The sequence below is a fragment of the Plectrocnemia conspersa genome, unplaced genomic scaffold, assembly GCF_051122295.1.
Source record: "Plectrocnemia conspersa isolate PC_06_02 unplaced genomic scaffold, ASM5112229v1 ptg000006l, whole genome shotgun sequence".
Classification (NCBI taxonomy): domain Eukaryota; kingdom Metazoa; phylum Arthropoda; class Insecta; order Trichoptera; family Polycentropodidae; genus Plectrocnemia; species Plectrocnemia conspersa.
Genome location: NW_028277170.1, coordinates 9,681,138 through 9,695,611, shown reverse-complemented (window position 1 = coordinate 9,695,611; position 14,474 = coordinate 9,681,138). Strand labels below are relative to the sequence as shown.

Here is a 14,474-nt window from a genome sequence, read left to right as displayed (position 1 = left end):
GAGTGACCAAGCGCAAGAGAGCTGAGGCCGTGGGCATTTCAACCGAACGGCTACTTAACATTTTGCATAAATATTTGGGAATGCGGAAGCTCTCTGCCAGATGGCTGCCGCATTTACTCTCTGTGGACAATAAACGCAATCGTTTGGCCATTTCGAAGGAGTGTTTGGTCATCTTCAACCTCAATAAAGACTTTTTCTGCTGTTTCATAACCATGGACAAAACATGGATACATCATAACACACCAGAGACCAAGGAGCAGTCGAAACAGTGGACAGCTCCTAACGAATTGCAGCCGAATTTAATTTTTATTCCGACACTTGCAGTGCACGGACGTCTTCAAATTATTATCGTTATACATACGTAAATGATAACGATTGATAAATTATTGATTTTGATAGCTTATAATTTCACTATTTCAACATAAAAAATATAGTAACATTTCTAATTCTCTAAATTTGTTTCAAATATAGAAAGGAGTAATGATAGATATATCAAATGTATATCCGCATCTTGTATTTTAGAGCAAATTGCTGGGGACGTACACTAACAGTTGTCATCTCTTTTTCACTTATGAATAATGACGAAATGGATAAACCTCAGTGATTCTGTTAAAAGAAACGTAGTATAAAACTGCACGAATCAGTTTAATTCATGGATGTATTTTGTCAGTGTACAATAATTGTAATATTTTATGTTTTTATTATGTATTTATGTTTTTACCAGTGAAGTTAGCTAAATATTGTAAATTAATTCGTTTTTATATTGATGATAATTCAGTTAAAATGCTGCTTTACAATTAAATAAGCTTTTAATAATAATTTAAATGTGATTAAACGTTTTATTATTGATTGAAAAAATATGTGTCTTTATTATAAATTATGAATGACCCCACCCTGCTAATTTCCTGAATCCTGCCTCTACTTACTCTTAAATAAAGTATAAATGTACTTACACTTAAATGAAAATATTTTAATAATGTTTTACTTACCTGTATATATTCCTTTAAAGCCATGGATATTGCAGCACAAACTTCAGGTATAAATCGTGATATAGTAGATTTTCTAACCCGATGAATTGCTTCTAATGATGATATGGAATAACTAACAGCTAGGTATATTAATGTTATTTCCAGTTTTGTTCTTGCCGAAGTAGCATTTCCCTGTGTGTATCTTGTTTTTGTATGGCAGCTTCAATTTTGTATAGTAGCTCATAGAACTTTTGCAGAGGCATGCGTAAATAGGTTTATATCCATTTGTCTTCCTCTCACATTTTCGTTAATAAACAATTACTAGCTCCAAGTTGTTCATTCTAATAGTCTACTTCCGAACCCATATCGTCCTTTTTCTTTTCTTTTTTTCCCATGTATATTTATTATTTATTTATTAATTATTTTTTCCTTTAACCTTGAACCTAAAAGTCCTGCGGATCTAAGTCTCTGACTAAATCATTTATCTCGTGCTGGGTGAAAAGTTTTGGATCATTGCTGCCAGGATCATATAAATCACTACTATCGTCATCGCTGTATGTTTGGGGCATGGTTTCGATATCGTCTAAAATATTTTCTAGTGTATCTGGAGTGTAAGGAACAGGTATTACGTGTCCATGTGGGACAGATCGTATTGTTGATGGAAGGTTAGGATAAGAAATCTCCATTTTGTTATTCAGAATAAAACATTGCACATTACTAGAGCAAAAGTAACAATCATCACTATATTTTTTTATCTCCCTCCAAACCATCGGTATATAAAAGCGAAAAGAGTACTTTTTACCATGAAACCACTGCCTTAGTTCTTCCACACAAATTGAACAAACTTTATGTGGCCCAAGGCTTGTCCTGATTCTCCAACTTCATGCCAAAATAAACAAAGTACACTTTTTCCACAAAATCTGAAATGTTTCTTTGTCGTTTTCTACAGTATAATTGCCACAAATATAGCAAAAACAATCCAGTAAGTTAACACATTGACACAATGTCGTTTAAGAAACACAAACACTCTTAAGTGACACTGTAACTAAAAAGTAATTTCGCAAAGCTTGGAGCACTATGACAAGTGTACTGCAGAGTCTATATACACACTATAGGTGTGGGAGATGGGGAAACAGACAGGCACCAACTGACTAGTGAACTGGTTTTCACTAGTTCTATTGTTGTAATTATGCTAGTTTCAACTAGTTTGGGGGCATATGCCCTTTTTATTCTGATTTGCTGCCATCATTCGACTATCGGTATCGCTCTCTCGCACTTGTTACCAGCTGCATTACTCGATGGTGTATCTATATTAATCGATGCAGACGGATTGTGTCATTCATTGAATTATTTATTTAATAGTATACCGATATAAGCACATCGGTGTGCAGTCTGCCTACTGACTACATACTATAAGTTATCCACTGTGCATGATATTTTTCATGTCAAGTTACGTTATATATCACTTGACAATATAATATTTGTCCACAATCTACTAACAAATAATATTTATACCATTCATAGGTATTTACTTTCATAGATTTAATAGAACAAATTCAAAGAAAATCACGAGGTTGGGTGACACCTTGAATTGAGTTTTTACAATTTTATTGTATTTAGAAATTTGTCACGTTTAAAGGTTAATAAAGTATATTTATTATAATAGTTATTAGGTTGATCGTATTATAAAGGTTCGTAAAAAATGAAGCACCTAGGTTATCGAGACTTTTCAGCCGACCCGACATATTGATTCACTGGCCTGGTGCCAGATCGCTACCCACCATTTTGGAAACGCTGCATTAGACTATTTGATTAATGTACTTTTCTTATCAGAGCCTGTTTTACTGTAAGTAAAATAATTAATAAATTAAAAACATTGAATTTTCATGTAGTTTTATTATATAACACTTCAATGAATCAGCCTTTATAACATATGTATACATATGATAAATTTTAAAAAAATAACCAAAGAATAGATTTTCTTACATTTAATATTTTGAAATTATTTGTACATACTAATATTAGTATGCCATCATAATTAATGAACACAATTTGGTCCTTCCCTTACACATATTGATAACATAATAATACAAGATGACCAGTATAGCTTCAAGACAATAGAGTAGAGTTCAAATCTCCCTCGAGAAGAGTTACTCAAAATATGCTATACATATTTTTTTAAATAAAATAAAAATATTTTTTATTCATGAAATGAATAAAAAATATGACATTGAATGGCACATTTATTAAAAATATTTTTTAAATGAATGGTTAATTATTATTTGGTAAGTGTATATAAAGATTTTGTGTAAAAATCAATTAAAATTGGTGCAACTATTATTATAGATGATATATAGTGATGTTTAAAAATCATTTAAAGGTAATTCCTTTAGTTTACAATGTTTTAAAAATGTTTCGTTCATCATCTCGAGTTGTTACATTAAACAAATTATAACTTCCAATATTTTGCTACATAAGTTGCATATTCTGTTTATTGACTGAATTTATAAACTATATAATAAAAAATAATGATATAATGAAAAAACAGTTCACATTTACTCACTTAACTACTTTTACTGAAATATTCTGAAAAAAATATATTTTATAAATCTAATATTCAGTCTTTGACATTTTGTTTTCATTATATATCTTAGCTTATTGACTTAATTGTTACGTTGGACGGTTTATAACAATGTTTTTTTACCTAACTTACAAATTCGGTTATGTAATATTTAACTTTGGCAATAGCGGATTGCTGTTGTTCTTGTAATACGTTTGGGTTATAACATTTTTACAGAACTTGTGAGAGACGTGCCTTATAAACAATATTGTCATCTCATTTAGGTAAATTGGTTTATCGAGCATTACTCCTTAATGACTTCAGTTGATGTAGGTTCGTCTTGTTGGTCTTTATCTTCGGTGTGTATTGATGAACTTTCCATTGGTTTTTGTGTAACCTTGTCAGCATCAGTAGACTTAGTAGTTCTTTTGTTAGAATAATGGTTTATATATGGCATAACTCTCCTAATAAACTCAGGAGAAGGACGAACCTCATTATCATAATTTGAAAAATTTAATTGAGATTTCCTTGGTCTCTCGTCAGGTTCTATCTCATAAGTCGAAAAGTCCATATTGAGGGTTTTCATACCAATACCTGAAAAACAAATTGTAAGTGTCGCTACATAAGTATCTAACTACATAGATTGTGTCACTATCTGCTAACTTTGAACAAAAACTTTACAATTTTACAATAACCAGCATTAATATATTTCAAAAATAATATTTCTTTAGTAACAAAACTAGAATTGATTCTTTATTACTAATAAATCAGCAGGTTTAAAATTAAATTTATTAAAGAGACATTCTCGAACGTTGAAAGATATGAAAATATTCTCTTACTGATTCTTCTGTATGACTTCTTTGGTTTAATTTCGACACTCTTTTGTACATGTTCGTGTTTTTTTAAAGCCTTTTCTTTTTTCCGTTCAATCGCTTCTTTTTCTTTTCTGGCTTCCTTTTCCAATTCGGTAGTGTCAAAGTCTAAATGATCCAACAATGCTTTATCAATCAATTTAGGATTGCGCTTTTCTTCTATTTTAAACTAAAACCAAAATAACTACATAAGTATTGAACATATATTATTATATTAAAAACAAAAAAATTGTAAGACCTTATTTTTAATATTCCTTCTGGTTCGGCCGGGAAAAAATGTAGTCATCGCCTCAAAATCCGACCCAATCGTATTAAGGCATTTGTAAAATTGGAGCGTTTCCCTCTTAGACCATCCTTTACTGCGAGTAGCTCGACTGCCAATTTTACTAGTAGAAGGTACTGATTCATCTTCAAATATGAGTGGTAGCTCTGTATCACTTTCAATTTCATCTGGTTCTTCAATCACCTATAAAATACGTGTATTGTTTTATAAATTTAATGCTCGATTTTTTTACTTGATCCTCTATGTGGTTTTAAAGGAAATAATATTCATATTTACCAAGCTTTGTTCATCGAGGACAATTTCTCCATTTGCTCCGAGTTTCACTTGCGGTACAGGTGTGACTGGGAAATTGTGGGAACCCAACTTCCTACTCACCGAGTTTTCAATTATACTTTTTATACTCGGTCCGAGTTTCATTTGCGGAGCAGATGTGGATGGAATATTGACGGAAGCAATGTTTGTTTTCACTAAGTTCTGTTCATCGAGGAGTATTTCTCCATTTGCTCCAAGTTTCATTTTCGGAGCAGGTGTGGCTGGAATATTAAGTAAAGCAAGGTTTGAATCCAAGCTTAGTTCATAGAGTACAGTTTCTCCGTTTGCTCCGAGTTCCACTTGCGGAGTAGGTGTAGCCGATATATCAAGGTTCTTATTCACCATACTTTGTTCTTCGAGGGGAATTTTTTCATTTGCTCCGAGTTTCACTTGTGGAGTAGGTGTGGCTGATATATCAAGTTTTTTATTCACCAAGCTTTGTTCATCAAGAACAATTTCTACATTTGCTCCGAGTTTCACTTGTGGTACAGGTGTGACTGGTAAATTGTGAGAATCCAACTTCCTATTTACCGAGTTTTCAATTAAATATTTTAAGCTCGGTACGGGTTTCACCTGTGAAGCAGGTGTGGCTGGTATATCAAGGTTTGGTTTCAGCAAGCTTTGTTGATTAAGGATAATTTTTCCATTTGCTCCGATTTTCACTTGCGATACAGGTGTGACTGGTAAATTGTTGGAAACCAACTTCCTATTCCCTGAGTTTTCAATTATACTTTTTATACTTGGTCCAAGTTTCACTTGCGGAGCAGATGTGGATGGAATATTGATGGAAGCAATGTTTGTATTCACCAAGTTCTGTTCATCGAGGAATATTTCTCCATTTGCTCCAAGTTTCATTTTCGGAGCAGGTGTGGCTGGAATATTAAGTAAAGCAAGGTTTGTATCCAAGCTTAGTTCATAGAGTACAGTTTCTCCGTTTGCTCTGAGTTCCACTTGCGGAGTAGGTGTAGCCGATATATCAAGGTTTGTATTCACCATACTTTGTTCTTCGAGGGCAATTTTTTCATTTGCTCCGAGTTTCACTTGTGGAGTAGGTGTGGCTGATATATCAAGTTTTTTATTCACCAAGCTTTGTTCATCAAGAACAATTTCTACATTTGCTCCGAGTTTCACTTGTGGTACAGGTGTGACTGGGAAATTGTGAGAATCCAACTTCCTATTCACCGAGTTTTCAATTAAATATTTTAAGCTCAGTCCGGGTTTCACCTGTGGAGCAGGTGTGGCTGGTATATCAAGGTTTGGTTTCAACAAGCTTTGTTGATTAAGGACAGTTTTTCCATTTGATCCGATTTTCACTTTTGAAGCAGGTGTGGCTGGAGTATCGAGGGAATCAAAATTTGTATTCAGCGAGCTTTGTTCATTGAGGATAGTTTCCCCATGTTTTCCTTGTGTCACTAATGGGGCAAGTGTGGCTGGAATATTTAGCAAGGTTTGTTCGTCGACTACATTTTTTTGCTTCGGTCCACGTTGCGGAGCCGATAAAGCATTAATGTAAATACCATTTTGACCACTATCTGATTCTTCCATGAAAATATCTGCATCTTCATTAATAATAGACATATTTAGCTTTGGTGTGTTGTTTTGCTGAAAAGATACCATATAATAATACTATAAAATATACTTATACTAGGATCTTATAATATATTTCATACCGGTGGAATGGATTCAGAGTGGACTGGTGACCCTTGTTGAAGGAGGCCTAGACCTAAGGGCTGTGTGGTCAGTGAAGGCAAAGATGTTGCGATTATTTCCATTTCATTTTTCTCTGACATTTCTGCCTCTGATGGGATCTTCTGCGCGGCACTTAGCTTCCTTTTAACTGGTTTACGCTTTTGACCACTATCTGATTCTTCCATGAAAATATCTGCATCTTCATTAATAGTAGACATATTTGGCTTTGGTGTGTTGTTTTGCTGAAAAGATACCATATAATAATACCATAAAATATACTTATACTAGGATCTTATAATATATTTCATACCGGTGGAATGGATTCAGAGTGGACAGGTGACCTTTGTTGAAGGAGGCCTAGACCTAAGGGCTCTGTGGCCAGTGATGGCAAAGACGTTGCGATTATTTCCATTTCATTTTTTACTGACATTTCTGCCTCTGGTGGGATCTTCTGCGCAGCACTTTGCTTCCTTTTAACTGGTTTCACAATTGCGGATTTAATTCTAGGTCTTCTTGTCGACATTTTTATTGATTATTGCGCCACTCTTACGAGAAATGACAGTCACGTTGTTTTGAGGTTAGAAAACACGGCTAGGCTGGCGACGTGGCGCGTGGCTTAAGCCCAGCATGTGAATAAGCGCATGTGCGTGGCTTAATGGCGTGAATTTCAGGCGCATGCGCGTGGTTTAATGGCGCGTGGCTTGATGGCTTGAACTTCAGTGCGCATGCGCGTTGCTTAATGGCGTGAACTTCATGCGCATGCGCGTGGCTTAATGGCGCGTAATTTAAGCGCGCATGTATATGGGTTAATGGCGGAGTGGCGTTATTCAAGTGCCATTCCACTAATTTAATGGTCTATGTTCCGCTGACTCAGTCTTTATTGGAATCGGCCGTCAAGATTTACAGCAGTATCTCGCCACTGCCCTTTGTATATACTATATCCCATAGCTCGATGCAAAAATTTCGTAGAGATGACGTAATATCGATGTCAGAATTGTTGCGGCATAATACCCTGTTTTGAGTTACCCCAGATAGTTATATATTTACATATATAACTGAAAAAATAATAAACATTATGAATAAATATTTTTTTAATTTTAATTAATGTAAATGATGTATATAGAAAATAATACCAAGAAATTGAAGAGTACGAAATAAATAAACATAACAAATAATATTTTATATTAATTTTATGAAAAATAATGAAAGGCTCTGTAATGATATAAAAAAATCATTAAAGCCGAATAATATTTAATAAATATGTAAAATAAATTATTGAAATTAATTAATGGAAAAGTGTTAAAATAAATTTAATAATTTAAATTTTATTTTAATTTGATAAACATACAAATACTAAAAGTACTAAAATAAATCAAAGCAATAAAACTATGAGAATCACTGATATTTTTTATAGCTTACTACAAATGCAATATAAAATTATAATAGCAGAAATACATATTAACAAATGTGTATAAATTAACTCACTACTATTAGGGTTAAAAACATTCATAAAAAATATTGAACTCAACCTATAGATCTTTCTTAAAAAAATAATAAAATCAACCAGCATATAGAATTGATAGCAATAAAAATAATGAGGATTTTTAAAGTATACAAAGATTTAATGAGCTCTTTAAAAAAACATTATTTTAAAGAATCTAACTTTTATTGTTTATGTGCTAGATATAACAAAAAATATTAAAGAAAAAAGGATTCGGTTGGTCGATTTTTTACGTCACCAACTTCACAGCTCTTAAGAGAGGCTGTATTTCACATGTAGATAAAAACTATAAGTTTACTAAGATCTTATTGTCATTTATAGCATTTGTAGATCAACCGCAGAAGATATTTTTAGAGATGCTGAAAATACTACCATATTCGAAAGAACAATCTGAATGGAACCAATTAAAGTGTATTACCCGTTGCTATTTCACATCGTTGCGGCCGAGGGGATGTTACTTCCCAGTTAAATAGCCACCGGAAAAATTTCAACAGTCTAGTTATTAGATACCATTTAATACAGTATCAAAATATTTTATCAGAATGCAGTTTTTGAAGTCAGTCATGGTTGGTGTGTCGAGCTGTAGTTGTCGACTGAGTTCTAGTGAAGTAGCTAGTATTGTCGTTGTGATATCATATTCCAATGATACTCTATAGACCAGTGATGAGCAGCCGGGATGCATGCGGTTCGTAATTAGTTGCTCTGCGGCCCGCCGAGACTTTTTAAAAGTATAAATAGCAATAAACATCCAATGAAAAATCTTTTGGTATTGTTTTTTATTTGTATCAACAATTTTGTACATATTCTATAATTCTCCTTTTTTTTATGTAGAATTATATATACATATGTATATAGTTTTATGTGTAAATGTGTCATATTTTTAAATTAGCTTATAAATTTAATAAAAAAATCAACAGTATTAATTTTTTGTACTGAGATTTATGCCAGAATAAAAAAATGAATGCTAATAATAATAATTAATACTATAGCTAAGTCCCTACCAGCCCCCTCCCCTAAATGACATCCCTGCACGACCTAAGCCGTCAACATCGACGACTGCAGCCAAGTTACCGGTCACGATTAGAGTTGTTGATCTACATTCAAGACTATTATTTTTTAAGAAACTACGTAATATTTTCGTCTCAAAACTATTATTATCATTCAAAAACAAGTACCGTTCATGTTTAGAATCCAAAAGCAATAAAATCATGCCGTCGCAGTGAAAAAGCTCGGTTATCTAGTATTCACATTAAAACTTTTTTTAGCAATATTACGATTTACAATAAGTGAGAAACGAATGAAGCATATCTGAAGCAAATTTTGAGCAATAGAAAAGTTCAAAAAACTTTTATATCTACACATAAAACATATAAACAACTTTTTTAATTATAAAGTAACTTTTGGTGTAACCAAAAAACTTGTTTATTACTAAAATTTTAATTTAGGATAAAATTGTGTTACATGCAGCGTTAAAACAGTCCCTTTAACACCTAAAATACGCTAAAACACAATGACTTATATTCGCTCACATTGCACCAACTATAGGTGATCGATTGTGTTGTAGCGTCAGTAAGGTGTAACAAAACATTTTTTAATATCAGTAATATTTTGAGTGGGTGTGTAACTCATGCTATTTATTATTATTATTTATTTAACTGTAAATCTACTTTTAAATGATACAAAATGTTACGTTTTAATATTATTTTTTATGTTAAAAACATTTTGGTATTTTTTGTTTTATTAATATTTAGTTAAGTTACAAACCTATTTTAAAAATGAATACAGTGAAATCTCTTTGTAACGAATTCCAAATAACGAAATTCCCAGTATAACGAATATTCAATTTGTCCGTGAAAAACTTTCATACAAAATGTTTTTATTGTAACGAAGACTAATCTTAGTATAACGAAATATTTTGATCCAAATTTAAAAATGACGTTGCAACTTGACACAATATTTCTCCGAATTCAGTTCGTCCTTGACTTCGCGGTGCCAGATGTGTTCAAAAGCGACATTAGATGTGTTTCGCTAACCCTCAAACTTTTTTTATAAAACATTTTTTCACAAAGTTTGTTGTGTTTCATACAGTATCCTTAAAATGGACAAAAAACGATCTGTCAACCTTATAAGAGGTTATTTTGATGCTGTAATAATATGGTAATTAAAAATAAAATAAAAATATATCATCTTTCTTACATTAAATATAATGAATTTTCAGCATACCGAAATTTATTCATTGAACTTCGCTATATAGAGATTTCACGTTACAATGTTTAATTTAATATTATCTAGGTAAGTTTTAAACTTATTTATAAATGATATACAATATTTAGATTTATCATTAAATATCTAAGTTTCAAATCTAACGTTAAATAATATAAAATGTTTTTTTTTTTTTGAAATATTTAGTCAAATTGTAAGCCTATTTTTTAATGAATTGAAAAGGTTAAGTAGTTTTTTATAGATTGAACCATTTTGACTATCATTGAAAATCCTAAATAATAATGTCTAATTTGAACCATTAAATTTAAAAATATATTTTAAAAAATCAGAACGGAGCAAAAATAATATTTAAAACCCAAACTCCGGTATTCTCACTCGCTAGCTACCGAAGCTAGCGAGTGAAGCTATAAGATATAGTGTACAATTCCAGTATCTGGTAGAAATTAGGAATAAATTTAAAAAATTCTCTACTACAATATTAACATTTTGAGATGTTTAATAAATGTGCGATTATAACAAGTATTATTGATGTATTATATCGTTCACATAAAATATGTTAAAAGAATAATTTAAAAATAACGGGGTATCCAAGCAATATTGTGCTTCTTAATTTAAAAAATGACTAATTCTGGAATACATACTGAGATTAAAATCTCTAGTTTTTTGTATAACAAAGAGTAAGTGACTCAGTTAAGTAAATATATTATTAGAGTTTAAAGTGCACATGGCACACGTGGTTCTGACTTGGTAAGTAGGAAATAAACATGTAAATGTTTATAGCAAAATATTAGATCTTAAATAAGTGTGCGAAACCTACTGACTCACTTGTTTATTTTTACAATTTCAGAGATTTTATATAAATGATTTTTTAAATTTGGCTGTACCATTTGTGAAATAATTATATAAACGACTCTATTTTTGCCATGGTACTGCATCATAGTAGCCAAGACGTATCGAAGATCGAGTTGAAGTCTTGTAGATTCAGCAAGTAGTTCTGCTTGATTCAAACTCAGCTGATTTCTCATTCTTCCAAGCTAGAAGCCAAATAGTAATTCTAGATGAAGATAAATATTGAGGGAAAATCCAACGTTCTTAACACTACTCGATCCTCTGATTAATGTAGAGGATTTGGACTAGACCCTTTGTTATTGCCGAATACAGATCCAATCAGACTCTTGCATGTATAACAATTGACAAAATCGTCATTCTATTAAATGCATAATTCTTGTTCGTTGTTTGGTAGAGATATTTGACCCTGAACCTTGTCTTTGTAGTAAGACCCAATGGTTTTACTCCACTTGTTTGGAAATGTACGTACTCTCGAATATGCATAATTGTTTATTTGTGAAAGAATCTCCGATTCTAAGTAAATCTAAAGAAAATAAATTAATCGCGATGGAATACTTTGCAGACTAACTGGGTACGTTTTAACAATAAAAATAAAATACATACATAATGTGTGTAAGGATTAAAAGTATACAGTGATTAAACTATATAAACAATTATGAAACAATCTTCATAATGAAATCTTCAAATTTTGAATTCCGTCGAGTGAAAAGTAAGATTTTTGATTTGAATACATCAAAATTATCATTGATTCGTATAAATAATTCAAAATAGTAAGAGCTTTATACAATAGTTATTAACATTACGAAATATTATATTCTTAGACATAATTGTCTCATGTGTTGGATGTGAGGATATGATTTTATCTTACTAACGTCATATGTGCCTATAATAGGGATTCCAATCCCGTGATCCCGAACGATTTTCAATACCCGATGAGTCCCGGGATTATAAAACATAATCCCAAATTTTTCGGATTGGTTGATTTATCAAGCACAATCGAATTATTATTGACAACATCGTTATATTTCGTGTACAAACTTGCGCGAGTTGCACGTGTCATCTGTGAATCTTTGAGGCTGTGAGTCTGAACGTGCTTTTTCAGCAGCAGGCTGCTTAGGAACCAAAATCAGATCAAGGCTAAATGATAAAACACTTGATGCTTTGATGTTACTTCGTGAGTTTTATTCAAAATAATGTTTTCAATTAATTGTGTCTATGAATGTACATACATTGTCAAAAGTTCATTTTTTTCTTCTCAAATAAATATATAAGACCTTCCCTTTTTTATTTTTATTATATTATTTTCTATTTTTAGTCCAAGACTAAAATTATACGTACTTTATACATTGTACGTTATAAAAAACAGATGTAAAAATATATTGTATTATTCATTTTAAATTATTTTTGTCGATAAAATAACATGAAAATTATCCCGGAACTGGTCCCGGGATCCTGGGATCGACTAATTGCAATACCGAAATCCCGGGATCAAAATTTTGGCCCGGGATTGGAATCCCTAGTGATATAGCATCCTGAGCAAATAATATACAGGTGGTTAAAAGTCATAAAAAAGTAGTATACAATTGCATACATAGTTTAAATTATTAAAGCCCAATATCATGTCAAAAACAAATATTTCGGTCGTTTTATTCAGAGTGGGTCAAAATATCATATCTAAGTAAAGGGGTTTATCAACCTTTGTTCTTTGCAATAATTTTTCTTAAAGAACGACCAAAATCAATTTATTCACTTAGAACTAACTTAATATGTTCTTTATAAAACAAAACACCTGCTGGTAATATGAAAAATAAAGTAAATAGTAGATATCATATATTGGCATAAGATAATTATTCGGATTACGGCAAAGAACAAAACTTACATACTTGAATCAACCATTGAGAAACTTGAATTGGTATAATCAACTGTATTGTTGGTATTTTATATAATTTAATCTTTATCCTATTTACATTAGGGATTTTTATGATTTATTTTCATATTTAGTCATTTTCATATATCCTTGAGGTAATAAAATATATACTAACCTAACGGGCAATTAGGTTTATGTTAAGCATGAGCATCCATTTGCAAATGTTTCTCTTCTAATATTTGGAACTAAAACAATAATAATAGTGATGTTACGGTCAAAATTGTATATTTGTATATAACGATATGCTTATAGGTCGTATTTTTTCATCCTTTCTAAATTAATATTAGGATTCAAGCTATATTTTAATAGGCTTACCATACGGCGGTCTCGGTTTGAGCAAATTTATGAGATGATATTTTTTTAAGTTATCAGGGTTTAGTTTCATAAATATGGTAAGCCTATATTTGAATATACACACAGACTATATTGAAAGGTCAAAAATTAAAAAGCTCTAAGTTTTTGAAGGTTAATTAACCTTATTACAAATGGTTTATCGATGTAATGATGGTGTAAATGTGTTTAGATACAGATTGCGTCCGACAACTTATCTGTCAAACTTCGCCGACAGTCAGATTTTTGGTCTTAGCATACAATTTAGCGGCCATTATATTTCAACGTTCGCGAACATTTAACAAATCAATCGTATTATTATTTTATTTATAAAAAAAGAAAGTATATTTTTTGTTATTTGAAAATCATAAAGTATTTTAAAATAGCACTAGAATAAAATTACCTTTTTCCTAAAAATAATAAAATATTATATATACGCTGATTACCAATAATTCAAAAGTTTTTAGCAATGTGAGTTTGCACAACGTCACGATAATAAAATTTTGTTTACTAAAATGTGAATTTATAATAATATAATTTTTATTTTATTTTTTTAAAATAAATTAAGACCATCGTGGCCTAACAGGCTACCCCAATGCGCCACGATTGTCGAAAACAAATTTTAAATTTACAAAACAAAAAAAAACGTATATATATATTTAGGGGGCAGTTGGTGACGAGTGGCAATGAGACACAGATTGAGCCGCTGCAGTAATATTTATTGAAAGATTGACGGTGCTTACATTACAAAAATGGGGCGGACGCGCGACGCCACGCGTCCGAACCCTTACAAGCTTGCCGGTCGAGAGCGCGAAAACCGTCACAACAATGCCACTTCTGCGCCGACCAGTTTTGGCCATAACAAATCTATATTGGCCCCCATATATACATAAATAGAACAATACTTAAAAATAATAAACATTACAAAAAAATATAAAATATCAAAATTAAATAATACAA

At 31.5% G+C, this 14,474-nt stretch overlaps 1 protein-coding gene and 1 long non-coding RNA gene across 2 annotated transcripts; both read right to left on the bottom strand.

Moving 5' to 3' along the window:
• Positions 1-2,844: 2,844 nt before the first annotated feature.
• On the bottom strand, positions 2,845-7,739 carry LOC148234193 (uncharacterized). Its single transcript, XM_088188199.1, has 6 exons — positions 6,995-7,739; positions 6,666-6,926; positions 4,960-6,597; positions 4,639-4,866; positions 4,368-4,569; positions 2,845-4,122 (listed from the first exon to the last, which is right to left on the bottom strand). The coding sequence occupies exons 1-6, from the start codon at positions 7,205-7,207 to the stop codon at positions 3,833-3,835; spliced, it is 2,832 nt and encodes a 943-aa protein (XP_088044325.1). The 5' UTR covers positions 7,208-7,739; the 3' UTR covers positions 2,845-3,832.
• A 2,831-nt stretch (positions 7,740-10,570) lies between these two features.
• On the bottom strand, positions 10,571-13,768 carry LOC148234192 (uncharacterized). Its single transcript, XR_015810122.1, has 3 exons — positions 13,660-13,768; positions 13,300-13,369; positions 10,571-11,442 (listed from the first exon to the last, which is right to left on the bottom strand). It is a non-coding gene; the product is annotated as an uncharacterized LOC148234192 (long non-coding RNA).
• Positions 13,769-14,474: the final 706 nt, after the last annotated feature.

Coding starts and splice junctions, on each gene's coding strand:
- LOC148234193 (XM_088188199.1), bottom strand. CDS start 7,207: ATGTCGACAAGAAGACCTAGAATTAAATCCGCAATTGTGAAACCAGTT. Junction 4,867..4,959: donor TCCTCGATGAACAAAGCTTG/GTAAATATGAAT, acceptor CGTATTTTATAG/GTGATTGAAGAACCAGATGA. Junction 4,123..4,367: donor GAAGTCATACAGAAGAATCA/GTAAGAGAATAT, acceptor TTTGTTTTTCAG/GTATTGGTATGAAAACCCTC.